General features: G+C 49.2%; 1 protein-coding gene across 1 annotated transcript; it reads right to left on the bottom strand.

Annotated features, from left to right (window-relative positions):
- Positions 1 to 335: 335 nt before the first annotated feature.
- On the bottom strand, positions 336 to 26,846 carry Azin2 (antizyme inhibitor 2). Its single transcript, NM_001293709.1, has 9 exons — positions 26,653 to 26,846; positions 25,108 to 25,281; positions 16,518 to 16,690; positions 15,343 to 15,477; positions 14,559 to 14,724; positions 12,967 to 13,129; positions 11,533 to 11,645; positions 3,577 to 3,791; positions 336 to 679 (listed from the first exon to the last, which is right to left on the bottom strand). The coding sequence occupies exons 1-9, from the start codon at positions 26,755 to 26,757 to the stop codon at positions 544 to 546; spliced, it is 1,380 nt and encodes a 459-aa protein (NP_001280638.1). The 5' UTR covers positions 26,758 to 26,846; the 3' UTR covers positions 336 to 543.
- Positions 26,847 to 27,479: the final 633 nt, after the last annotated feature.

The raw sequence follows: 27,479 nt of genomic DNA, 5'->3' as shown, positions 1-27,479 counted from the left end.
CCCCACACCTCAACCAGGCAACTCACCCTGCCTCATGTCATCAGGCATGGAGGCCTGTGAGGAAAACAGGGTTGAGTCAGAGAAGCAAATGCCAGCAGGTGACACTAGGGCTCAAAAGCAGAGACAGGGCTGAGGTGAGGAACGGGTTTCTACATGCCAGGTGGGCCAGTCTCTCAGCCTTGAGAATGATTCCACTGAAGAATTAAAAAAAAAAACTAAATATTTATTTGCTTCATATTTACAAAGGTGGGAAGAAGACTAAGAGCGACCCCAAGCACCCCCCACCCACCATGCCTGGCTGGCCAGGCCCCTCACGCTGCAAAGGCAGACACGGCTGGAAGGGACAGGATTTATGTTGCATACTTGAACTACAGCGAGTGTAAGACTGGTCCTATTTACAGGGCAGAAACACTACAGGTGGAGCGTGGGGGTGGCAGAGCGAGCACCAGAGTCCTGGCCAGAGGGTACCAGCTTGCCGCCTTGCCCACCTCTCCCGAGGCATCTCCTTGGCCCCGCTGGGGTTCTCCGGGAAAACAGGCCCGCTCACATGATGCTTGCTGGGGTGAAAACAGGGCCCACACACAAGGTGTCTGTGATCTCCCAGCCGCAGGACAGAGGTTTGCACACATCCTCAGCATCCTGGTCTTCTGCGGGCAGCAGTTGCCCTCGAAGCGCTTCCCTGAGAGCAAGAGACAAATGGTGAAGGCAGCCGGCGTGGGGACAGAGGCCCAGAGTTACCTGTGGTCCCTGCTTCTACAGTCCTGGCCTCATTACACATAGGATTCTCACCTGAGCCCCAAGCCCGGACAAGGACAAGGACAAGGACAATGGAGACCTGTGGCCCTTGTCCCTACTGTTTCTCCCCTGTGGTTTGCACCAACAAATAAAGGAAAGGTGCTCATGTTTATTGAGATTTTCTGTACATCTGACATTGTGCCGGCCCCTTTACCACCACCACCCTCTCCCCACCTGCCCCATTACCTAAGTTCTTTCTCCCAAAAGCACTGTAGGAACACCAAAACATCTCTATTTTCCCAGAGGAAACTGAGACTCAGAAAGAAGCAGCCTGGTCAAGACTCCTCCCTAACAGATGTGGAGACTAGGACTGAACCCAGTTCTTATCTCCACATCCCACCCTGGTTTAGGGCTTAAAAATAGCCCATTGCCTGCCCCACCCCAACTCCACAAACCGTTGTTATCCTCTGTCCCCATGGGATGAGCAATCCCACCATTTGACCAGCTGCTCCAGCCCACACCCAGTCCAGCCCTGCCAAGCCTGGTCCCTACACAGCCCACTCACTCAAGTCTGTCCCTCGCTGGGATCCGCCATCATCACTGACCTGCGCTAGCCTCTCCACACAGACACAGCATGGACAAGCTCATCTTTCCTAAAGGCAGGCTCTCCTCCAGCACATCCTGCCACATTCATAGTCCACAAGATTGGGCTCTATGCATCCCCAGTATTCACTGTGACATCCCCAGAGGCCACCACAGCAGCTCTCACAGATCCCTTCCCAGTGCCATGCTGTCCCATGCATGTCATCTACCCTCACTGACTAATTCCTCCTCAGCACCCAGGGTCGACACACTGGGACACTGCAGAGCCCTATTCGTATCGTAGAGCACCTCTCCTTGACACCAAGAGTTCAATGCCTGCATCCCTGGCATTGCTTCACTAACAGTAGGGCAGGGGTATGGCTGAATCCCTCATGCTGCAGGAGGCTAGCACCTGGCTAGCACCCAGTAGTTGCTCACTGGACAGACAGACAGACGCTGAGGGTGGGGAAACAGTACAAGGACCATGCCACCTTACCCTTTACCTCTGGGCTCTACCCTCCCCCACCCACCCAGATCCTCCCATTCATTTTCCACACTTGCAGCTTTCTTGTGAGTCCCCGATTTTCACCAGCAACTACAGGTGGATGGGTGGCAGAGAGTCACCTGCATTTATTACCTGGAACAGAAATTCTGACAGAGAAGTGGGCAGGGGTATGGCTGAATCCCTCATGCTGCAGGAGGCTAGCACCTGGCTAGCACCCAGTAGTTGCTCCATAGGTAAGAAGACCTCTCTCTTAGCTGCTTCACAGAATCAGAGATAGATGGGAGGCTCCTCACCTTCGGCTCTTTGTTTTAAATGTAGGTTGGCCCAGTTTCTTAAAACCCTTCGATGGCTCCCTTCAAGACCAAGTCCAGGCTAGGCCCCCAGGGCTCTCAAATCAGTTTCCCTACACGACACTGCTTAAAGATGGACAGAGCTACTGGCAATTCTGTGACAGAACTGGGCCCTCTCAGGGCTTCTCACTCTTCAGCCACCATCTTGGCTGTCCTCCTGGGCACCTGGACTTGCAACGCCTAGCTGGCTTCTGAGACAATTCCATGAACACCCCTTCTCAATGCACAGCTCTCCCTCCCCAAGTCCTTCCCTCTCTATGCCAGCGTCTTTGGATACAGATCTGCACCTTGGCTCACCAACATTAGACACTCCTGTGCCCTCAGGGCCTGCCACAGACCTGGCTTCATAGCAAAATGTGTTAGAGGCCCCTTTGACATGGGAGACTGTCTGACAGGCCCACTTCTCTATGTCAGAATTTCTGTTCCAGGTAATAAATGCAGGTGACTCTCTGCCACCCATCCACCTGTAGTTGCTGGTGAAAATCGGGGACTCACAAGAAAGCCTGCACATTGTTTTTAGTTTGTGGGGGTTTTTGGTGGGGGGGGGTTGCCAAAATACACCCCCAATGACAAAATGACTGTATGGGCAAAATGTAGAACAAGTGTGTTGAGTGGATGAGTGAAATGTGAATCTTGGGATATAGACCCCACTTAGTCTGGAAGGCCTGCATAAAAGCCCCTCCCTGCTGCCCTGCCCTCCAAGCCCTGACACCCATTGTGTGACCTCTCTGGAAGTGACACCAACCCTCAGAGTTTTGTGGGGTGTAAGGAAAGAATGCAAAGTGCCCACGAGGGCTCACGGGTGTTGGCAATCTCCACCTCACACACCTCTCACTCATAGAAGACAGATGGTTCTTCTGACAGGGGCATTACTGCCCCTTCCTAGATGGAAAGACTGAGGTCATTGGCCCAACGGGTCTTTCCCAGGTCACAGAGCTGCCACCTCCACCCCACATCTGTTCACATCCTCCCTCCTGCACCCACAGCTAGAACGGTCTTTACAAAATACTGACTGGACTAGACCAGACCATGCTTCAAACCTGTCCTTGCTTTCTGCTTCCTTTGCTCCGCTTCCAAAGCCTCCTCAGGTCTGGCCCTAGTCAGTCACAAGCATCCTCCATTGGGGAATACACCCATTTGTTCCTGCTGCCCCTCAGGGAGCAGGCTGGGGCCTCTGACAGGGCTGGAGCCCTTAGCCAGCACAGTGCCAGCCACAGGACTGTGTTCACCCTCTGGGGCCCAGCCTCACCTGTGACCATAGCCAGGTGCCCAGCACAGGCCTTACCTAGGCAGCCAGCAGCTCCTTATCAAAATGGATTCCAAAACAGCAGCTTCTCAGCTCTGTCTCCCTATGCTTCTGCCCAACTTGGGTTCCTCCCCCACTTCACAGTGGGACCCCCTTACCAGGCTAGCCGGGACATGGCATAAGTGATTCTGTAGGCCTGGGTCCCCCCGAGGAGGGACTTTGTGTCCATGGTGTAGGCACCCATGTTGTCAAAGACCAGCCAGTCCCCTACGTGTAGTTGCGGCAGCCACAGGCCCTCAGCCACACGGTCAGAACCATCAACGGCTGGCCCCCACAGGCTGCTGCTGTACAGGGGTTGATCCGCAGATGGATTCTGCAAGAGAGAGGGAGGACGTCTCAGCCCCACAGACATGCCACACCCTCAGCACTTCTTCCCTCAAACACCTGCCATAGCGCCCAAAGCCAACAGGATGGACTGGAGGTATGTAAAGACTATCCGACTTCTCTGCACGTGTGCCTTTTACGCTCTAATCCAGATTCCAACACTAGCTGTGTGACTTTGGGCAAGAACATAGATCTCTCTCTGTCTCTGCTTATATTTTTGTTTTTTGTTGTTTGGGTTTTTGTTGTTGTTTGGTTTTTTGTTGGGTGTTTTGTTTTGTTTTGTTTTTCGAGACAGGGTTTCCCTGTGTAGCTTTGGAGGCTGTCCTGGAACTAGCTCTTGTAGACCAGGCTGGTCTCGAACTCACAGAGATCCGCCTGCCTCTGCCTCCCAAGTGCTGGGATTAAAGGTGTGCGCCACCACTGCCCAGCATGTATTTATAAAACAGGAGTAAATACTGCCTGCTTTACAGGACCACTAAAAGGGTAAATGAGTCAGTGTGCGTAGAACATTTAAAGCCAGCTGGCAGAGGACACGGGTCCACAGAGTTCACGTTAATACCACATTTGCTGCTGCTGTCACCGGGTCTGTGCTTCCAGCTGCACACACTCATTCCCAGCCTCTCTTCCAGACCAGCCCTGAAGTGTCCTCTTCTAGGATGCTTGGCCTGGAGACAGAGGCTAGAAGCCCACAGGTGAGTAAGACTGATTCAGATCCTATACGACAGACAGTCATTGGATGGCCTGGCAGAGACTCCTGGCAGAGACTACACAGGGCCCATGGGCCAAGCACACTGACTCCCACTACAGGGAACTCAGGTTCTGAAGGCTAAGGATTTGCTCAAAGGCAAGCTTCTTTTTTCTCTTTCCTTCCCCTCCCCCACCCCATCCCCTGCCTCAGCCTCCCAAGTACTGGGATTAAAGGTTTGCACCACCACCACCACCCAGCAAAGGCAAGCTTCTTTCTTAAATGATTTCCCAATGGAAAAGAAATCTGTGACAGCCCATCTCTGAACAACCAAAGAGAGAAATTCCATCACAATTTAGGGCTCCGGCTGTGCAGGTCCTAAGAGGGGCCATAGCCAAAGGAGAAGCATGGGTGGGTCTTCTGGATGGCCTCCCTGGCTCCTTGCTCGGCCTGCTGCAGCACTGGCTCCATGCCAGCTACTTCTGCTCCTCAGCTACTCTCCAGGAAACCCTGCCTCCCCTCCCTGACACCCTGCTTTCACCCCAGATCTTCCCTCCAAGTCTGCTGTGTTTCCTTTAGGTGTGGACAAAGCATCCTAAGCCCCCAAAAGTGCCACACCCCCAGAGCTCCGTCTTTACAGTACTTTCTATTGGTAACAAAACACTCCAGACAGAAGTGCTTGAGCCTGTCTTCCCCACAGAGTGAATTCTGTCAGCTGAGGGACAGTGTCCACCATCTCCCTGCCCCCCATGTGCCACGGCCTGGCCCTCACAGGTGCTAGTTTCAGTATCTGTAAACTAATGGATGCCCATGAGTGGGTGGCATTTATGGGGACAAGAAAAACAGGAGAAATGAACAGAAGTCATCCAGAGGGTCTGGGAGGAAGCAGTGAGGCCAGCAGGAGAAAGGCCTGCCAGTACCCCAGCCAGTGACAGGAGTGAATGGAAAATGAGGAGAGGAGACATGGTTTCCATATCAAGAAATAAGGTTCATATGGGTGACAAAAATTAACCGGCAATCAGGCCTATCAATAAAGAAAAGCATACATACATTGTCAAGGTTCAGGATGAGAGCTATCCTGTATTCCTGAGTTCCTTCATTCACTGAGCATTTTATTGAGCACCTACTGTATACCAGGCTCTGATTTAGTGTCTATGAACCAAAGTCAGCAGGAACGAACACAAAATATTACATTAAGGAGGAGCCTAATATATCCCTTGTCAGTTTAGCTTTTTCCATGTATTTGTTTTGTTTTAGTTTTTTGGTTTGATTTGGTTTGGTTTGGTTTTTCAAGACAGGGTTTGTCTGTGTAACATCTCTGGATGTCCTGGAACCCAATTTGTAGAACAGGCTGGCCTTGAACTCACAGAGCTCCCCTGCCACTGCCTCCTGAGTGCTGGGATTAAAGGTGTGCTCAGCCACCGCCGCCGCCACCACCACCACCACCACCCTGCTTAGCTTTCTATTCTTATTTACAAGCCTTTGCAATAAGAGGATGTAGCCTTGATTGCTTTGAACTCTTTCCAGTAGCCCCAGTCCCTAGAAAACATGAAGTTGATGAGCTAAGTCCTGAGGATGGGTGCTCTGTGAAGGCATCCACAGGACCTTGGTGAAGGCAGCCTTAAAAGCTCCTCCACAAAGAGAAAAGACACGTCTGGATAAGTTAGCATCCTCTTGCTCATTAATGGTACAAGCTTAAAAACAGACGAGAAAACAGCTGTGTGTGTGAAGCTGGGTCAAAGGCGGGCTTCACCCATGCTAGGCACACACTCTTCCACTGAGCCACACATCCAGCCCTTTATTTTTTATTTTGAAATAGGCACCTCATGGTGGTTCTCTGTCTCTCACTCCTATTCTATTCTATTCTATTCTATTCTATTCTATTCTATTCTATTCATCTTTTTGTGGGACTAGGCATTGAATCTAGGCCTGGAACGTGCTACACAAGTGCTCTACCACTAAACTGTAGCCACAGCTCTCTTCGTTCTGAATATTTGAGATAGAGTCTCCCTCAATTATCCAAGCTGGTGTTGAACTCACTCAGTAGCCCACATGGGCCTTGAACTTGATATGTGAGCAAGACTGTCTCAAAAATAAGAATAAATAAGATGGTAGGGGGTGTAGGGAGAGACCTCTATGCACCTGAGTCACTGACCACGCCCATTTGGGCGTGGCCACAGGAGCGTGAGGTGCCTGTGGGGTAAAAGATGGGGGAGGGGGCACTTGGCCCCTCTCGCCGGGTTCCGGTCTTGGAGAGCTGCTGAGACTGGAGCGCCAACCTGTATCATTGGTTCCTTGTGTAAGTGATTTTTCCCCTAGTAAATGACCCATCTATACCCATATTCTGTGTCTGGTTTCCTTTCCTTAACAAGGGGATGGTTGGGGACGTGGCACATGAGGACCTGAGTTCAGATCTTCAACACACATGTAAAAGCATGGCATGACATGCCTGTAACCCCAGTACCGGGAAGGCAGAGATGGGAGGTCCATAGCCAGCTACTCTTGCTGAATCAGTGAGTGTCTGGCTCAGTGAGACATCTTATCTTAAAAGTGGAATAGGGAACATGGAAAGGCGGGGCACATGGCCTCAATGGGGCCTTGTAACTTTTTATAGTAAATAATTCCCACACCATATAGAATTTTCAAATGGGGGGAAAAATAGTTGGCAGGGCAGCACACAAAAGTAGAGTGTGATCAGAATACACTGTGTGGACATATAGCCAGAGATCCGGCAAAAAATTTCAGCTAATCAAGTATATCCTTACAAAGAGTCGCCGTTGGTAACTGAGAAATTTACCCGGTCACTGTGACACTGGCGGCCTGAGGGAAACTACATGACTTAACGTGTGTTACAACTATGGGTCGGGCCCTGAAAAATAACTCATAATTGTCCAGAGTCTGGCTGTGAGAGAAGCAGAGGCAAAAGGTGGAATAAGAGCAGAGGAGAGGTGAGAGAGGGGTATCGAGGCAGAAAGTGAAGGAACAGTGAAGAAAGGGCAACAGAGGCAGACGACAGAGACAAGCAAAAGGCTGCTCTGGGAGAGGGAAGTGTGAGAGCCGAGGAAGAGAAAGAAGCCTGAGAAAACGATGAGTGAGAGAGTAAAGAAGAAATGATAATGTAAAAAAGTATGAGTATGTGCGTGAGCGTAAGAGAGCTGTGTGAAAGAGCTGTTGCTACACAGGAGAGCTATGCCTAGAGACTGTCTGAAGTGCTGTATGGTGAATGAGCTATGGCTGTGTGGAGGTTTGTGACTGTAATTGAATATAGAAATACGTAACTGGGCAGGGCAGAGATGCTTGTATGTAAACAGACTGTCTACAAAGAGTCCCTTTAAGTTGGAGTAAAGGAGAAGGTCACCACCAGGAAAGTGTGTGCTTGTTCCCTTCTTCTTAGGTTACCAGCAGAAACGTGTGTTTCCCCTCGGATAGAAAAGTCTAGTAACCCTCAGATAAGAATCTTTCCCCACACTCTGAGGCTTTCTCTTCATTACCCTGGAGTGGATCTGGGGTGGGAGGCTGGACCCCCATAGTCAGCAACACTTAGTCCCTTTAAAATATGTTCATTAAATTTATTTTATCTTATTTTACTTTTTTATTTTTGCATGTTTGCGCACGAGCATGTGTGTGAGAGTGTGTGTGTGTGTGTGTGTGTGTGTGTGTGTGTGTGTGTGTGTGTGCTGGGACTTGATCCCATGTCTCAAACATGCTAAGATCTATCACTGACATATAGTTTTATTTAAATACTGATATGTTAAACAGGTTTTTGTTGTTTTGAGACAGAGTCTTACTATATAAACCAGGCTAGTCTCAAATTCACAACCCTTCTTCCTCAGCTTCCTATGTGTTGGGATTATAGGTGTGTGCCACCAAGCTCTGATCTGAAGGCTTTTGAGTTGTGCATATTTGTGGGGTGTGTGTGTGTGTGTGTGTGTGTGTGTGTGTGTGTGTACACATGGAGTCCAGGAGTCAACCTCTGGTGTCACTCCTCCAGAGCCATCTACTTTGAATTTCGAGACAAGGTCTCTGTGGTGGTTTGAATGAGAATGTCCCCATGGGCTCATATGTTTGAATGCTTGGGTCCTAGTTAGTAGAACTGTTTGGGAAGGATTAGGAGGTGTGGCCTTATTGGAGGAGGTATGTCACTGGGAGTGGGCTTTGTGGTTTCAAAAACCCATGGCAGGCCCAGTCTCCTCTCCTCTTCCTTCTCTCTCTCTCTCTCTCTCTCTCTCTCTCTCTCTCTCTCTCTCTCTGCCTGAGGATCAGGATTAAAGCTCTCAGCTACTGCTCCAACACCATGCCCTCTGACACCATAAGCTAGTCCCCAATTAAATGCTTTATTTTATAAGAGTTGCCTTGGTCATGGTGACTCTTTGCAGCAATAAACAGTGACTAAGACAGTATTTCACTGGGACGGGGTGAGGGAGGGGCTTGATGATTAGACTAAGTTTTACTGACTAGTCGTGCCCAGCGCTCCACTGTGCACCGCCCCCCCTCCCCCGCCGCCGCCAGCGCTGGGATTACAAGTGTGCACCACCACACCTCCTTTGTTTGTTTCTTTTTAAATGGGTCAGGTTCCCATGCGTGTGTAACAAGCACTTTGCCAACTGAGCTATTCCCACAAGACCTAGATGTGCTTGTTACATATAAACATCTTAAATATTCATTGAGTTGTCAAAAATAGCCTCTATTCTAGTACTTCCTAAATAGAAGTACAATTGGGTTGGAGGAGGGAGTACATGGTGATTTTATGAGAGTCTTGGGGTAAGATTGTGTTTTGTTTTAAAAAGCCATTGACAGAGCTGGAGAGATGGCTCAATGGGTAAGAGCACTTGCTGCTCTTCCAGAGGCCCCAGGTTTGGTTCCAACCAACCCTGTGGCAGCTCACAGCAGTCTGTAACTCCAGTTCCTGGGAATGCAATGTCCTCTTCTGGCCTCTCCTGGCACTGCACGCATATGGCACCCTTGTAGGAAAACACTCAATAGATCTTTGTAAAAGCATTAGCACCAAAGGAGATAAAACAACAAACTCGCTAAAAATATTTATATAAGAGCAATAGTAAAGTATGCTATTTTGGATGAAAACGCCACTATGCTTGCTATGAAAAGGACACACATGGTAACAGCATGTAAGATAGTGGGAAAGTAACCTGGAAACATGTAAGTGGGGGGCCTAAAAAGGCTCCTGTCTTTTAACCCTGTAAGGTTTTAGGGACTCATTAGAATATCATTCTGAAAAGTGCTTCCATCTTAACAATGTCAAATGAGCCAGCCATGCCGGGGCCATTCTAACAGAGAGCATATGCACGGAAGGAAACTGAATAAGAGCAGCAAAGGCTCCACGGGGCCTGAGTGGCCGTGATGCGGAGACCATGGGGGGAGGTGGTCATTTTACAGGAGCAGACGACTAAAACATGACCCCTCCCCCAGGGGCTCAGTCTGCAGAGAGCAGGCCCTTCCACCTCAGGACACTTCACCCCTCCAAGGCCAGTTTTCCCTCTATGAGATCAACGGCTTGCACCTTAAAGGATTCTTAGAAAAATGAAGAGAGTAAGGACACATGAAATGCTCAACTGGGAGCCCACTGTCATAACATGGTCTCAACTGTCACCAAAGCGCAAGTGACACTGGCAGCAATGGAGCACTGTGTGCGGATAGTGGAAGAGGAGCTCGGACGGAGGAGGAGCCTGGATGATGAGCAGAGGTCATTAGGGCAGAGGTCATTAGGACACAGAGGTCATTAGGGCAGAGAGGTTTTTTTCCCTCTGTCTGAAAACTTCCTTTCAACTTTAAGTTGCCTATACACATTTCCAAAGTCTGTTTGACTCCAGCAGTGTACACAAGAGGGTTATAAAAAGTTGAGGGGGCACATCTGAAAGTGGGAGTGGGACGTGGGGACATGGGGAGAGATGAGAGTAGGGGAATGGGAATAGACATGATCACAACATGTGATTTACATGTATGAGATTGTTAAAGAATAAATAAAACATTTTTAAAAGTAGGAAACGGGAACTGGAGGTGGCCAGTCTGGCTCCTAAATCTGTATAGTAGGATATGAGTTGCCACAAGAATACAGGATGTAAAAAAACCTGAATTCTTCCATGCATCAGGGAGGCTTCCTCAGACAAGCAGATGTAGCGGGAACCATATTTAACTTTGGAACAAGACCTCCCAAGGCTACTGCACAACGTGTATGCCTCTGAATGGGCAGAGATGGCTCCCCCTGCCTGCCACGGGATAAGGAGAAAGAGGGACCTTGGGGAGGTAGGTGCTGAGGTGTGAGGATAGACCAGCAAGCATGTCTGTTTCTTTCCCCACTCAGCCACGCCCACTAAAGCTGCTGGAAGCTCCAGTTCCCTGCTCATATGAAAACCCATTACAATCCAATTTTCCTTGTAGGGACTAACTCCAGAGTGAGGAGCCACAGATGTTTGTCAAGACACTCTGTGCTGGAAACAGAGTCAAACAGCTAGGGCTAAACTGGTTGAAGGACTTTGTAGCCACAAACAACAACAACAACAACAAAAACCTGTAAGATGAGTTGATGACACAGCATATAAATGAAAGGAAGATGATGAGACAACACAACCCCAGTGTTTACAAAAATGAATGAAAAACAAATACAATATTCTGCATGTTGAGACTGTGAGCATCTTCACCCTTGGTTTCTTTTCTTCCTTTCATTTCTGTTTTCCTTTTTTGGACAGGTTTTCTCTATGTAGCCTAGGCTGACCTTGAACTCAGGATCTTTCTGCCTCAGCACCACGAGGATTGAGATTCCAAGTGCACACCATGCCTAGATCTTTTGTCTATTTTTAAAACCATTTTTAGTGTGCATTGAACCCAGGGCCTCCGGCATGTTACAAAAGTTCTCCACCACTGAGCTACACTACCAGCTGAGAACACAGTTCAGTGACAGAGCACAACTCAGATGTCCGAGGCCTTGGGTTTGAGCCCCAGTAGGCACCACAAAAACGAACTAAATAAATAGGAGTTAGAAACAAACACGGACACAGGATGAAGGCACATTCACAGGGGATGAACTCACCTTCTGCAGGGTGGGGGTGGGGCAGTTGTTGTCAAACAGGACTGAGTTGAAGATCCCATAAACGCCCTCATCAAGGTGGTACACGATGGTCTTAGGGGCGGAACTGGTTTCCTCTGTGAGGAAGGGAGAGAACGGGGCCACACAAGCAGAACATGAGGGGCCTGGAGTCAGAAGCTGGCACTACAGTGGGCTCAGTAAGGACAAAGCTGTGGGGTAAAGGGGTAGACCCCGCAACAGAAGCCACTAAAAGCCATCTTTCCGGTGATGTGGATTGGATTCACTTTCGTGTTGGGAAGACTCCCCTTGCAGCTAAGTCACGGTGCCAGAACACAATTCCCTGTTTGCATTTGAGCCCACCCAAGCTCAGATCCACTTGCTCAGAGGCACATGACAGGAAGGAGCTATGTCACAGTAAGAAAACAGGCGGACTAGACTGACTATCCCCCAAGTCTGTAAGACGCCAGGAGAGTGCATGAAAACATGCACACCAACCACCTGTGCTGCCTGGAGCCCCACGCTGCCAATAAACTCTCTGAGGAAGACCACACCACTGTGACACTCTCCAGTGTGAGGCTCCTGGAGCAGGGGGCAAAGCCGCAAATCAGATTCACTGACACCTGTCACTCACAGAGCTCCGAGAGATCCCTATGGGAAGCTTAATCTATCTGGAAGGACAAAGAAGGGTACTGATGCTGGCAGTGTGGGCAGGGGGGCTCCGAGAGGCATCCTGAGCTGAACTTGAAATCCAGCACTGCCCTTCATCAACCCTGTGACCCTGAGCTGATGACTTAACTGCTCCCTGCCTATGTCCTGTCCCCTGTAAAGGGGAGGTGAACAAATACAGTGTCATGAAGTTGTAAGAAGAATGAGCAACGGCCTGTACTTTGAAGAGACAGACAGACAGACATGCGGTCAAATGCAAGCTCACCTCTAGCTAACTATTACGTAATTCACTTACATTCTCTTTAACTCCATTCCTCATCCATAAAGTGGGGCCAGTTAAATACCTATTCACCTGAGGTTGCTTTGTGTTCCATGAACATAAAATACAAACTCACTAGGGACTAGAGCAGTGGTTCTCAACCTGGGGGTCGAATGACCCTTTCACAGGGGTCACCTAAGACCATAAGAAATATCAAATATTTACATTGCAATTCATAACAGTTGCAAAATTACAGTTATGAAGTAGCAATGAACATAATTTATGGTTGGGGACACCCCCCCCCAACATGAGGAACCGTATTGAAGAGCTGAAGCAGTAGAAGAGTCGAGACCACTGGCATAAAGGGATAAAATTGTCTTGGGAGTCAGGGGAACTGACTGCAACTTTCCCTACAGCAAACACCCATTCTCCAGAAGGCCCCACCCCTGCTTAGCCAGCCACTGTCTCAGCTCTGGGGAAGAACTGGACTCTGCTGCCCACCGGGCACCTACCCTCCCTGCTGGGCTGGTCCAGAAGAGCCTCCTTCTTGGCAACGATGCTGACGGCCACAGTGAAGGCAGAAGTCACATAGTAGCGTCCCAGCTCAGCAAGGATGTCCACACCGCAGCCCTCAGGGAAGTACAGGTCCAAGGCCGAGTTGATCACAGAGGCAATCTGGTAGAGAGGGGTGCATGCAGGACCGTGTGATTTCAGGAATAATTTGGCAGTTGCTAAGATCCCAGCTGGTAATTGTGAACAGTTGGTCAGGAAGGCCCATTGGGGGTGGCGGGGACACAACACTGGAGTCTTGAAGACCTAGTGGTTGTACAGCTCACTCGCCCAGATAATCCCACATAGAGGGGTATTCTTTCCTGTAATGCTTGCTGCTTGGATTCCAGATTCCCTGGCATGGATCGTTCCTTCATAAACAACCAGCTTGTTAAAGAGCAGGTTAGGTCCCAGAAAGAAATAAGAATGCTGAGCTGGCTTTGTCATTCAGGATGGGTGAGCCTGGTCACTGAAAACTTTTAGAATGGCCCCTTTCACTCTTATGCAATGATATATACAATCAGTTATGTGGATTGAGGGTTTGTCATTGCTGTTTTGTCTTTATGGGAGAAGGATTGGTTATTTGAGCTAGGGCCTCATGTAGCCCAGGCTGGCCTTGAACTTCTGATCTCCCTACATGCACCTTCCAGGTGCCGAGATTATAGACATGCAATACCATCTCCAGCACATGTGTGTTTTTATAACCTGTCACACTCAACGGACCCTGAACATCCTCCTATGAGAATACATGTTTTCAACACACTCCAGTCAGTCCAAGCACCAGGAAGTACACTAGATTTCTGCAATGTGCAAGGCTGCAATTCTCAATTGAAGACTAATTTCTGGGGCATCTGGAGCCTTCTCTCAGGGTCACTTCCTACAGATAGAGGCTACAGAAGTATTGTACTACTGAAGAGATGCACCCCAACCAAGTGGTGGTGGCACACACCTTTAATCCCACCACTGGGGGGGGGGCAGAGGCAGGCAGATCTCTGAGTCTGAAGTCAGCCTGGTCTACAGAAGTGAGTTTCAGGACAGCCGGGACTACACAGAGAAACCCTGTCTCAAAAATAAATAAATAAATGAGAGAAAAAGGGAGGGGGGCCCAGGGGTCGGAGTGGGAATCCCTATGGCACATTTGCATTGCCCTTGGCCCACACAGTGACAGTAGAACAAAGGCTGGTTTTCCTTCCCAGCCCTTTCCCTCAGGTTTCTTGTCAGCCCATTGGAGTGCGAATAAGCTGCACATACTCAGACTGTCAAAGGGCTCATAGCATGTAAATATGTCTTGACTGAGCCTCTAAGGAGCCTAGCTAAGTGCATGGGCTGGAGTCAAACAAAGTGAGGGGTGCAGTCAGCTCTGCTGTGGACTCCAGAAGTGACATAAACTCTACAAGCCCAGCTGAGCCACAACAGAGTTAATAAGTAGCAATAAAATCCAGGAAAGCACTAAGCCCAGTGTGACACACAGGCCAGATGTATTACAGTGGGCTCTCTATGCTCGCTATGCCCCCCCCAAATGGCCTTTAAGCCATCCTTGACCACACACAATTACCTCTTCAAATCTCACTTTGGCTCCCTCTAAGCCAGGAAAACCGCCACCAAGGTCCAGAATGTTCATCGTGTGGCCCAGCTCGGCACCCATTTGAAACACGAGCCGGGCATCCGCGATGGACTGGGCGTAGGCCTGAGGGTCAGGACAGCCACTGCCAATGTGAAAACTGGGAAGGGAAGAAGAGCCTCGGCTTACATACAAGGTCCAGGTGTGCCCATGTTACAGATGCAATGACTGAGGACCAGAATATCTCATGGACTACACAGGGTCACGTGGTAAGATAGGCACTTCTCCCATCCCTTCATGCTTCCCTGGAGAGGAACCTTCTGGGATGAGAGTGAAGGTCCCAAGGTACCCAGATCAGGATACACCTGTCAGTGATCATGTGGCCAGGGCGAGTTTCTAGGCTCGTCTAGCTAGATCTCACCATCTACAGACTGGGGGAAAGTCCTTAATGAACAGGGTGTGGAATAAAGCCTGAGGTACTCAGCATGGAACACAAAGCTCTGGATAGACAAAGCTGGAGAAGTGACCATAACTATGCCCTATCTCTGCATAGAAAGAAACAGCTCCAGAGCATGGCTACAACCTCCTGCTTATAGGCATTCAGGACTCTCTCAAAGCCTTGTCTGTGGGAGGAACCTCCTGGGATCAGACCGTCCAGGGACTGTGGAAGGGATGCTGACAGCTTTTCCTTCTAAAGAAAAGACACTGTCTGGCAGCGGCGGAACTCCAGGTCGTGGGTCTGGTGTGGGCAGGGTGGTGGCTGGCTCCCAGTGCACACCTCACACCCACCACCTCCACGTGGCTCTTCTTGGCGTTTTCAAGCAGATGTCTGCAGGATTTCAGCGACGCTCCAAACCTCAGGCTCAGGTGATTCAGAGAGTGGGAGTCCTGGGTAGCAATGCACAGAACCATCCTGTGGAGAAACGGAGCATCCCAGTGAGTGGCCCCGGCCTGCCACACCCAGCTGCTGCTGTAGGGAGAGACCCTAATTACAGGGACTGTGATATATGGGCGTGGTCACAGGTTTGTGGCAGGCGGGGTGGGGGGGGGAGGCAGCAATCTGGGTCCAACCTGCTCGGGGTCCCAACCTGGTCACTGGTTCCCTTGTGTGAGTATATCCCCTAATAAATTACCAGTTATTAGCCTATCTCCGATTGCATTTGTATTCATCAATATGCTCCTCTTTGGACTATTGAGCTGGGAACCACATAGCTGAGAGGCCAGAGCTCACAGCCTTCCTAGGTCCCCCTGCACTGCCAATCGACTTCTAAGTCACCTGCTGGATCCAGATCTCATCTGCCCTCACCCAGGCAGTTTTCATACAGTTGTGGGCATATCACACAAGAGGGAACCATGTGTCAAACAAATTCCTAAGGAAAGTCCTGAAACACAAGGGGTGCTGTGCTTTGGATGAACCAGAATGGTTCCTGGATCCCCTGGATTCCCTGGGACACCTCTCTGGATCCTCAGAATGTCAAGGACTATTAACAGTCAGAGCAGAACATCTATCCCTGCTCCCTCCCAGAAACCATGTGCACTGGTCCCCTGGGCCATGACCAATACTATTGTGTCCCTCACCCGTTGTATAAGGTTTACTCAAGCAACACACTTCTGGACATCCTTCAGATGGTCCACACTGTTCCCAACACCAACATCTTTGCTTGCCTTGGCTGTCTCTGCCTCCCCAAATTTCATTCATCCCTCAAGGCCCAATTCAAATGTCATCTTTCCTGAAGTTGTGACCTCCATAGTATCTTGGGCCTTTTCTACCTACGGCTGCAACAATTCTGCCCTGGATCTGGGTCTTGCCCAGGAGTACCACCCCATCCTCCCATAAGTGTGGTGGGATCCAAGGAGCATCCAGGATGGAGACCTCTCCCCTGCTCCCCACTCCTTCCCCCTCCACCGTCGCCCATCGGCCCAGCCTCCCTGCAGAAGTGGTCCTCGGCTTACTTGGCACTGGGGTGGCTCTTGACCACCTTGGCCAGCTCCACTTCATTGTCGAAGCTCAGCAGCCTCACCCCATGCTTGGCAGCATACTTGATCTGTGCAATTTGCTTACAGGGGTTGGCACAGATGATCTTACTGGCAGGGACACCGATATGCTGGACCAACTCCATCTCTGCCTGTGAAGTCCAAAGGTCATGGTGAGGAGGCCCCGGGGCCTGCTGGCTGTGGAGCCCAGGGATGAGGGGCAAACTCAGCTATACACTTGGCATCAACATGAGTGGGCCCGCTCTCTCTCTCTTTTCTTTCCCAAGACAGTTGTAGACCAGGCTGGCCTAGAACTCAGAGATCTACCTGCCTATGCCTCTCCAGTGCTGGGATTAAAGGTGTGCAACACCACTGCCCAGCTAGTGGGCCAGCTCTTTAAGACATCAGATATACTCATGCTCTGATGGCAAGGCTGCCGCATACATGGTGGCATACTGCACACTCCTGTCCTGGGGGGGGGGGTGAGGTCCCATTCATATCAAAGATAGGCGTAACGCCTGTCAGTAGGAAAATCTCTCATTCTAAAGCAACCAGTATATTTATTCTAAAATGTAAATGCCTTTAAAGGGAGGCGTGCTGGGCTGAAGAGATGAGATTGAGCACACTTGTTGCTTTTGCAGAGGACCCGGATTCAGTTCCCGGCAACCATGTAGCAGCTCACACCCATCCATAACTCTGGTTCCAGAGGATCCTCAGCGGGCACTAGGTAGGCTAACCATCCATATGCATTAAAAAAAAATCATTCTTTTAAAAAGGCAGGGGCACACATTTTCTAACTCTCAGCAAAGCACTGTGCAGACTCACAGGCTTTGGACAAACTGAGATGTTTAATGAATATTGCTTGGAAAATAGTATGAAGAGTCCTCAAAATAAAAAACACACAGCAACTGTGATTACCAGCACAAGACCTACAAGCCTGAGGCTATGAACATCTTAGCCTGAAGTGGGGAAGAGCTTAGGAGGCCCCACCCCCAGCCTGAGGCAGTTAATGACATAAAGCTAGGTGTGGTAGCACATGCCTTTAGTCCCAGCAGAGGCCAGCTGATCTCTGTTTGAGGCCAGCATGGTCATAGTGAGGTCAGGTCAGTCAAGGCTACATAATGAGCCCTCACCTCACCAAAAAAAAAAAAAAATTGACAGTAGAAGAGGACTAGTTGGAAAGAGAAAAAGGACCTGTGGAAGTAAGAGAGGGGAAAGAGAGGGCAACAGGATGAATGTGATCAAATACTTTATAGCTATGTATAAAATGTAATAATGAAACCCACTATATGATACAAAAATCCCATATGGGTAATATCCGGAGGACTTGAAGCCAAAGAGATAGCCATGATCCCTGTTCAACGCAGCATCAATCACAACAGACAGGACACAAAATCAGCCTTAAGACATCTATTCCTAGATAAGATAAAGAGAATATGCTAGAATACAATTCTTTCCCTTAAGAGCAGGAACTCCTAGCATTTGTAACATAAATGAACACAGGGGACATTGTGGCAAGTGAAATGAATCTGACACAAGAAGAAAAATATAAGAACTCACTTCATGTAGGGTATATATGTGGTAAATACATGCGTGTGTGTGTGTGTGTGTGTGTGTGTGTGTGTGTGTGTGTGTGCAGACACCCATGTGTGCACGTGTATGTGGAGGCCACAGTTCTACAACAAATATCTTCCTCAGTCACTCCCACTTTTTTAGCCAGGGCCCCTCACGGAACCTGGAAGCTCACTGATTGGGCTAGACTGTCTACCGAGCAAGTCCTGGTGTGTCCTTGGTCCTCTGCCTTCCTGGTACTGAAATCACAGCATGGGCTATTCACCTGGCATTTTACAAACCCAGGTTTTACAAACCACTTCATGTTTGCATGGCAAACACTGTATCAAATGAACCATCGCCCCAGACCTACAAATGGCAAAGGCAGAAGAGCAGAGGATAGAACAGTTAAGTTGCAGGGGCGGAGGAGATGAGAAGCAGTGAGATGTCAATCAAAGGATGTTGTTCCAGTTAAAAGGAGTAAGTTCAGGTGGTCTATGGGACATTAGGATAACTACATGAATAACCATGTGTTGTGTGCTTAGACACTGAATAGAGATAGGATCGCAGGTATTCTTATCACAGAAAAAATTAGTTAAAGCATGGGTTAGTTTGGTTTAGCATTCCACTCTGTGTGTGTGTGTGTGTGTGTGTGAGAGAGAGAGAGAGAGAGAGAGAGAGAGAGAGAGAGAGACAGACAGACAGACAGACAGACAGACATACTTGTATTATCTGACACATGAGGAAAGTTGTCAAGGCCATGGGTTTTTCTGACACACATCACCCAGCCCAAAGGCCTGTGCTGCACTGGTGTGCCAACAAATGCATTCTCTCCCCGCTTTACTGTCATTTATTTTTTTAATTACATTTGTTCATTTGGAGGAATGTGTGTAGAGGTTAGAAGACAACTTTCAGGAGTTGGCTCTCTCCTTCCACCATGTGGGCCTCAGAGGTCAAACTCAGGGGCTGGATTTAGTAGCAAAGGCCTTTACTAACTGAGCCATCCTGTTAAGCCTTATTTTTGTTTTTGAGACAGGGTATGATGTAGCCCATGCTGGCCTTGAAATGAACTTAAAACATTTTTGATTACTTTATTATTATTGTGTATGCATAGGATATATAGGTGTATGAGAGTGTTGGCTGTGGCATGGCGCACATGTGGAGGTCCGGTGACAACTCTGAGGAGCCGGATTCTCCTTCCACCACGTGGATTGAACTATGTAGCTGAGGATCAAACCCAGGGCTTCTGTGCAGGCCAGGAATTCCCTCTACAACAGTGCTATATCCTTAGCCATTTCAGGTTTGGGGTTTTGCACCACTGAGCCTCACCCCTAGTTCTTCCTTGCCTTTACTGACCATGGCTCTCATGCCTGCTGCAGCGATGATGTATCGGGGTAATGTGTGGTGCTAAGTACCCATATCCACTGAGCACCTTTCGCAACCCTTCACAAGTCGCAAATGAATTGCTTTCCATCGGGTGCTAGAAAACATTTGCTATAGGCACCGTTTTCGGTTTCTTGAGCCATTCAGTCTGTACAGACTACCTAACTGCCACTGTGGTACCAAAGCAGCCACTGACAATTGGTAAATGAATTAGCATGGTGGTGACTTGATTTGGCTCGATGTCCACAGTTTCCTGCCCTGCCTCAGAGGCACTGTTTTGTTTGGTCTTTACAGCCCATGCAGAGGGTATGAGAAGCTGTGCAAGGCCAGCAATTTCTTAGCACGAGTTCACACAAATACCCATACATACACATGCAAACAGCCAATACCAAAGCCATCATCCAGAGTCAGTCATGCCTCTCCATGAATAAGGGAGTCTAGGGACAGGCAGCTTGGGAGCATGGTAGGAAAAATGAAAGCTATGTGTAGCCACTGAGTCTAATTCTGACCCCGTAGATTTCAGCACTAGTTGTTCACAAGCATTAATTCCTGTAAGACCCATAACCATCAAGTATTCAACCTCCACATTTCACAGAGGGGATAGTTGAGTTCAGAGAGGTCCACCCACTGATGGTGACAGTCAATAAATGGACTTGTGGCTGTCACAGCATACATTCCAGATGCAAATATGTCACCACACCAAGTCTGGATGAATATGAAAATGTTCTCTTCCTCCCTACACAATGTGAAAAGAGGCAAAGGTAGCCCTGTGGGGACCTGTGGTTTAAGTAAGTGTGGTTATAAATATTTAAACAATAAGTGTCATTCTGGGAAGGCTTGCTCTGTGTCAGACACTGCATTCCAATCTTATATACATTCTCATCTAATCTTCATAATCACCTTAGGAGGTAGAAATGAGGTTTGGAAGGCTAAGTCATTAATTCAAAGTCACTGAGCTTAACTGTCAGAGATAAACCGACACTGACAGGCACCTCTTGAGCATCTATTAATTTTCCAGGCTGTGGACAGTGTTGAAGAAAACAAGTGGTGAATAGAGTGGATGGGTTCTCACACGCTATGGAGCTTTCAGGCTGGGGAGGGGGTGTAGAGGGACAGACAAATGGGTGCTGACTAATGGCAGAATGGATGGTGGATTTAAGGTATGATGACGTGAAGAGGTACAGCATGCTACAGAATGAGGAGACCTGGGCGTGAAGGACAAAGGACGGCCTGAGGAGTCAGAAGGGAAAGAAGAACCCCCACTGGGTAGGTCAGGGATGACAGATTCCAGCAGAGGGAGCAGACCCACCAGGGGCTGAGGATGCTGGAGTGGCCTGGGTGGAGCTCGGCGCAGTGAGGAAGATAAGGGCTGAGGATGTGAGCAGAACCAGAAGCAGTGTGTGGGTTTATAGGTTACCCTGTGTGATGGAAACAACATCTTCAAGAGTTCCAAGAGACATGGCAGCCAAATGCGCCCCTGAACACCTGCAATACTAGCACTCAACATGGAGGTTGAGAGGTTCAAGGCCAGTATGGACTATTACAGATCCTGGGAAAGAGGGGGGGGAGGAGAGAGGGAAGGGAAGAAGGAATGAGTCAGTTTTGTGTTTTAAATAAAAGGTCTAAGTGCCACCTGAAGAAAGGCTTCACGGGATTCTGGGGAGACTGGCCCATACCAGAAATGACCAAACCACTCTAGAAAGTACAGAAGATGTGTTCTGGTGGCAAGTGAGATGACGGATGAGGGGTAAGGATGTGAGGCTCAACACTGGGTAGACAGGGGTGAAGGGAGGGAGGCAACAGTGAATGGATGGGGTTTAAAGTGGTAGAGAACTTAACACCAAATGCAGAGGGCTGCACCACTCCTAGCAGCCAGTAACAGAGGAGCCAGCACCTAGGGCCTGCATAGTGGAAAGGGGGAGGAGATTACACAGAATAAAGCATCAAGTATACCCTGAGGATGAAGGCATGCCCAAAGCAGCATTCTCTCTCTCTCTCTCTCTCTCTCTCTCTCTCTCTCTCTCTCTCTCTCTGTGTGTGTGTGTGTGTGTGTGTGTGTGTGTGTGTGTGTGTGTGTGTGTGTACTCCTGGAGTCTTTCACACTGGGAATGTACACTACTTTTGGGTCTTTTTTAAAAAGAATACTTGCTGGGCTGAATACTGTTAAGAGATGATAAAGAAAAGAGACTTCCCCAGACCAGATCCAAACACAGTCACACCGAAAGCTTCCCAAAGCCTGCTGTGCTAAAGCGACTGGAACAGCCTACACCACAGGTGTCCTTCCTATATCACAAGATGCTAATGTCTTCCACTCAAACACTTGCATGTTTCTAAATGCTATACATCTCTGCTGAGGCGTAAGACCAGCATCCTCATTTTCTCTTTGAGTAAATGAGTCAGTGTGCTATTTGAATAGTCACAAGTCCCGGGGCATGGGTTTGTTATTGTTTGCAAGTGTTTTTTGTTGCTTTGAGATAGGTTCTTGATATATAGCCCAGGTCAGTCTCATAGGTACAACAATCCTCCTGCCTTAGCCTTCTGAGTGCTGGAATTAAAAGCATGTGTCACCATGCTGGGCTTATACGATCATGCTTAAAACAAGATGGTCACAGCCGGGCGTTGGTGGCACACACCGTTAGTCCCAGCACTCGGGAGGCAAAGGCAAGCGGATCTCTGTGAGCCAGAGACCAGCCTGGTCTACAAGAGCTTGTTCCAGGACAGCCTCCAAAGCCATAGAGAAACCCTGTCTCGAAAAACCCCCAAAAAAAGTGAAGTAAGAGGATCAGCCTCCGTTGCATAAGATCCTGTCTAAATATAAAAAATAAGATGGTCACTGCATCACCACTGATCCCTGGGTATCTTGTTAGAGGAAATTCTTAGGCGTATCCAAACTAGACAATTCTGCTGAGTTCGACCACAAGGGGGAGCACAGGAGTGGGCTGGAGGCTGTGTTAATGGGGAAAGAAGTCAGGAGGCAGGATCAAAGACTCAAGTCTCTTGGGAAAGAAACTAGGAGGGTCGGAGCACCTAGGGAGCTGTGGCCTGTGCCTCTGGCCTGACTGCTGTCTATGCATCCAGCCCTTGCTCATGCCAGGCCTTGGCCTAAGTCCAGTAAGGGATGATACCATCAGGCACGGCCACTCACTGTGACCCACCAGGAGAGGGCAGCCTCCACCCTTAAAATACTTAGAAGAGGTGGCCAGTGAGGCGGAACAGTGGTGAAGCAGCCACCACTCAAGGAAATGCATCAAACAATCTATGTGATCCCACCTCGGGAGAGGACGTTTTCAGGAGCCACACACCAGCACAGCCAAGCATCTTGGGAAAGACAACATGAGTAGAGGCTGAGATCACAGTGCCAGACTCAAGCTGGCGCCTCCGAGTGCATGATCCTGGGCAGGTGGCTTGACTTCTGTGAGTCAATTCTTATATGTTAAATGTGTATTCTGGGGACTGTCCTCAAAATCCCGGTAAAAGAATGACCTCACAGTCCAAGAATGACCTCACGGAGCTGTTTCGAGAATAAAATGACATCATGTACAGAAAACGCCTGGCAGAGAGCCTGGCCCAACAGAAGCACTCCGCAAATGGTAGACGCTTTTAGCACACCCTTTCTCTCCCCTTCAAGGTTTTTCTAAGCCTCTGAACCCCGTAGCTCTGTCCTTTGGAGGCCTCCCTCTGAGAACCAAGCACCTCAACTGAGTTTCTAGAAGCAGAGGGACCTAGTCAATGGGTGTTTAGCCTATTTTTCAACCCTAGCTCAAGGGACCCAAAGGATCCTGCCCCTTCTCACCTCTATAGAGAGAGCCACCACACTATGGGAGGCTGCAGAGAGAGTGAAGCCTTCTGCCTCACTGAGCTTTGTGTCAGACACAGAACAAGGCATGCAAAGAATGGGGGTGGGGGGACTCCTCAACCACAAAGAGTGAACAACAGTTAACCTTCAAGTAAAGGTTTACCTGCCGCTCCCTCTCCCGCACCAATGCACACATTTTCCTTGCCAGGAATCACTCTAGCCCCTTAGTCTTGGACAGAATAGCTCCCTTTCTCCTCCAAGAATTCTTTCTAGGACTCGTTCATATCACCCAGTCACACTGCTGAGCAGGGCTTAACAGGGATTCTCTTCAGGACAGTCATTACCAATCATCAAGAAAGTGATGGTGTTGACATCGCGAGGGATGTCCAGCAGGCTTGCTCTCAGCTCGGGGCCTGGCACAGGCCCTAACCTCTGCCTGGAATGTTCTTCCTCTAATCCTCCACCTGGCTCAATCTCCGGCCTCATTCAAGTGTGAATTCAAATCTTAGAGAAGCCTTCCTTGGGCAACTGAGAGAGAAATCCAGCCAGGTGTGGCGACGTAACTCTGCCTGGAATCCCAGCTTTTAGAGGGGTGAAACAGGAGGACAGAGAGTTCAAAGCCAGGCTGTGGTAAACAGTAGAACTCAGACTAGCCTACACTCCATGGGGACTGACGTTGCTTCAAAACAAACCAAGTACAAGCTTCTCACCCCACTTCCCTGCCACCTCCAATATCACACATTTTCATTATTTCATTTATTTTTGTTTTGTTTTTCGAGACAGGGTTTCTCTGTGTAGCTTTGGAGCCTATCCTGGCACTGGCTCTGGAGACCAGGCTGGCCTCGCAAACTCAGAGATCCACCTGCCTCTGCCTCCCGAGTGCTGGGATTAAAGGCGTGTGCCACCAATGCCCGGCTTCATTATTTATTTTCTTAGAGAGTACCATTAGAGGGGACTTTTTATTGTTTCATTCACAGTGAATGAATGAGATAGACTTAAGCAAGGTTTTTAATCGAGTGAAACAATGAACCTCGGAAAAAGAGCAGCATCTGTATTGCTCAGTGCCCTGCTGAGAGCCCCACCCAGTCACTACTCCATTGTAGCTCATGACTACAGAGGACTCTAAGCAAAGCCAATCAAAAGCCACCAGGAGGGAATTAAAAGAGCAGAAATCAAATTAGGAAGACAGCCTGCAGCAACAGCAGCAAAACTCAGAGGATTAGTCTGAAAAACATAGTCACACATTAAGTTTAAAAGGAAAAAAAAATTGAATCCAACAGCATAAGAGTGGTTTTTTGTTTTGTTTAATTACAAGATTAGTACCTACTGCTCTAAGGCAAGACATTGTAAAACTGCTATTAAATTTAAAAAATAGAAAAATGAAAATGTGGGTATTTTTTAAAAAGAAGAAACAGAAACTGGTATGGTGACACATCCCAGCACTTGGGAATCAGGAGTTTGAGGCCAGCCTCAGCTATATAGTGAGTTTGAGGCTATCCTGGACTACATTAATTCCTATCTTAAAAGAATATATATATATATATAATATATATATATATATATGTATAATGAAACAGAAAGGCGAATACAAAACCATTTAAAAGGTGACCTATATGCCCAGAGACATCTCAGGTTCCTATTTGGAACTTCAGAGCTGACAAGTTCCATGCTCATCTCTTCCTCCCTCCTCCCTGGAGCCCCTCTTCTCTTAAGGAGGCGACCTTCCCAGAAGGCCATGGCCAACTACAGGTCACCCCTGACCCTGGAGTTACCAAGAGCTGTAGGGTCACATTTGGTGAGCATCAAGGTTAAGTACAAAGTAGGGGCAGAGAGGCTCACCTTGTTGGCACAGCTGAAGCCCAGCCCCAGCTCAGCTAGGACCTTCAGCACGCCCAGGCTGCTGTTGCACTTGACAGCGTAAAAGGGCCGGACTCGAGGCAGGTACTTCAGAAAGCAGAAGTGCTTCCTCACTACTGCACCCAGGTCGGCCACGAAGAAGGCAGCCACCTTGCCCTGCACAGCAAGAGGCGAATGGATGTGAGGCCCGGCTCCCTCCCTGTACCATCTGTCCACAGTCCTTCCAAAGACTTAGCACCAGTACCCACCCTGCTGCAGCTTTCCAAGGCTCCCACATCCTCCAGGGTGGAAAGCAACTCAGGCTGACATTCAAAGCTATGTGGCCAGCTCCAGTCCTTCCCCTCAGCCCAGCTAAAATCAACTATATGCACTGTCTCTTTCCCACCTCCAAGCCTGTGTTCCCACCATGCCCTCTGTTGGGTTTGGCAAATTCCCAGCCTACCACCAATGCCACCCACCCACCCACATATATATCCATAACATTTAGCAACCTGACTGCTTTCCGAGTGTCCTTTAAAAGCAGCAGAATTGTATGCCCAGCTGTCTGCTCAACAAAAGGCAGACACTGGCTTACAGCCCACTGCCATGTACACACAGGTTCTCATCCCACTGCAAGCCATGCCTGTAGATGGCTGGTCCCTCACAAACATGGGTGAGTCTGTGGTGAACCATCCCTGGAACTCGTTTTCCTTTCATGTAACTTCTTTGTTTAAAACGAGTACCCACTTGGTGCCTGACACAATAATTAAGGGACAGAGAAGGTCAAGGACCTTGAAAAGGCTTGGCTCTGGAAGAGAAATAACCCTTAAGTAATTACAAGTCCCTTCAATAAACACTAGATGGGACTTTCTACAAAATAGGTTAGTGGCCATGGAGATAGAAAATACAAAACCGGCCAGGAGTGAATTAGGAAAAAGGCAACAGTGATGGAAGGGAACATTAGAGCTGAGTAAAGGGGAGAAAGATGCCCTAGAGGGCAAAGCCAAGCGAAGGCACAGCAGGACAGCACATCGCATATACAGCACCCGACTCTGCTGGGGCAAAGCTCAAGACTGGGAGTATAAAGCCGGAAGTGTGGCTGTGTCAGCAGGCCGGGTCGTGTGGCAGTGGAGAGCTGCTGGGAGATTCGCTGTGGAGGAGAGTTGCAGGTGAGGAAAATGGGAGAAGGTTGTGGGGGTTCCAAGACATGAGAACTAACTACAAATGAGGTTCTGCCACGAGGATCCTAGAGTGCTAAGAGGGTGGACCCCACAGAGCTGGGGGAGACCTGGATGTAGGAGGGAGGATGCTGGAACTCCTAGGTCCCCAACTGGAGGACTGGAAAGACCATATATGTGCTGATGGTTCTGTTCTCAAGGCAGGAGGCACAGGGAGGGCAGATGTTAGGGGAAGGACCAAGAACTGGGGATGAAAGGAGCCAGTCTCGTAAATACCCAGTACCCAATACCAAATGAGAGAAGGGAGGCTTCCTCCCAGAGGAGAGCACAGGGAACCCAGTCATGCCACACCCCATTCCCATCCCCTCACCGTGGTGGCCTGTGAGGCCCCCAGAGTGAGTTCCTCCAGCAGATCCCGGGTGCTGAAGCCCTCCTCCACCATCACAAAGTCCGATTCATTCAGGTAGCCAGCCATGCTGAGCAGGAGCCCAGGGGCTGGATGGAACCGCTGCCTTGAAGCGCCGCTGGCTGCCTTGGCCACCGCCTTAGAAAGTATGCAACACACTGTAGGGAGAGAGAGAGATAGAGGTGACAGCTGGGAAACAGGCTCTGCTGCATCCCTCACCTCCCCAGGCCTGGGTTCCCTGTCCAGTCATGCTCTGCCTCTCAGCACAAGCCTAAGAAGCTGAAGTTCACTGGGAACAGTGATGTTGCATCTGCTAGAGCCTCAATTACCCCATCTGTTAAATGGGATTGCTTTAGAGTTCCTTTCCAGTTCTGAAATTTGGGATTGGAAGGAAAAGAAAGAACATGGGAACAGACCTGAGAAACTTAGGTAGGGAGGTCTGGATGCCTACCTAAAGGGCCAAAAACAAGGGCTTAAGTTCGAGTCTGGTCTCTGCCGCATGACCTTGGGTTAGTTTCCCCATTTATAAGTGGTTGGTTCTGACACGCTAAGAATGCTCTAAGTACCACCAGTGGGTTCTGTCCGCGGGACCCCTCTCTCGAGTGCAGGGCGAGGGTCCGCACCCCAGCCCCAGGCCTCCTTACCAAGCCCCGTCCTCCTTCGCGGGGGCCAGAGCCAGGCGCGCTGCTAGGGGGGATCGCCGGTGACCTCGAAACTTGTGCAACACCCCGAGGAGGAGTGGCAGTTGCGGAGCCGAGGCCCCTGCTGAGAGGAGGCAAGGGGGTCCGGGG

Source organism: Cricetulus griseus, chromosome 2, assembly GCF_003668045.3.
Source record: "Cricetulus griseus strain 17A/GY chromosome 2, alternate assembly CriGri-PICRH-1.0, whole genome shotgun sequence".
NCBI classification, from domain to species: Eukaryota; Metazoa; Chordata; class Mammalia; order Rodentia; family Cricetidae; genus Cricetulus; species Cricetulus griseus.
Note: the sequence above shows the minus strand (reverse complement) of the source record. Positions and strands in the feature narration are given on the sequence as shown.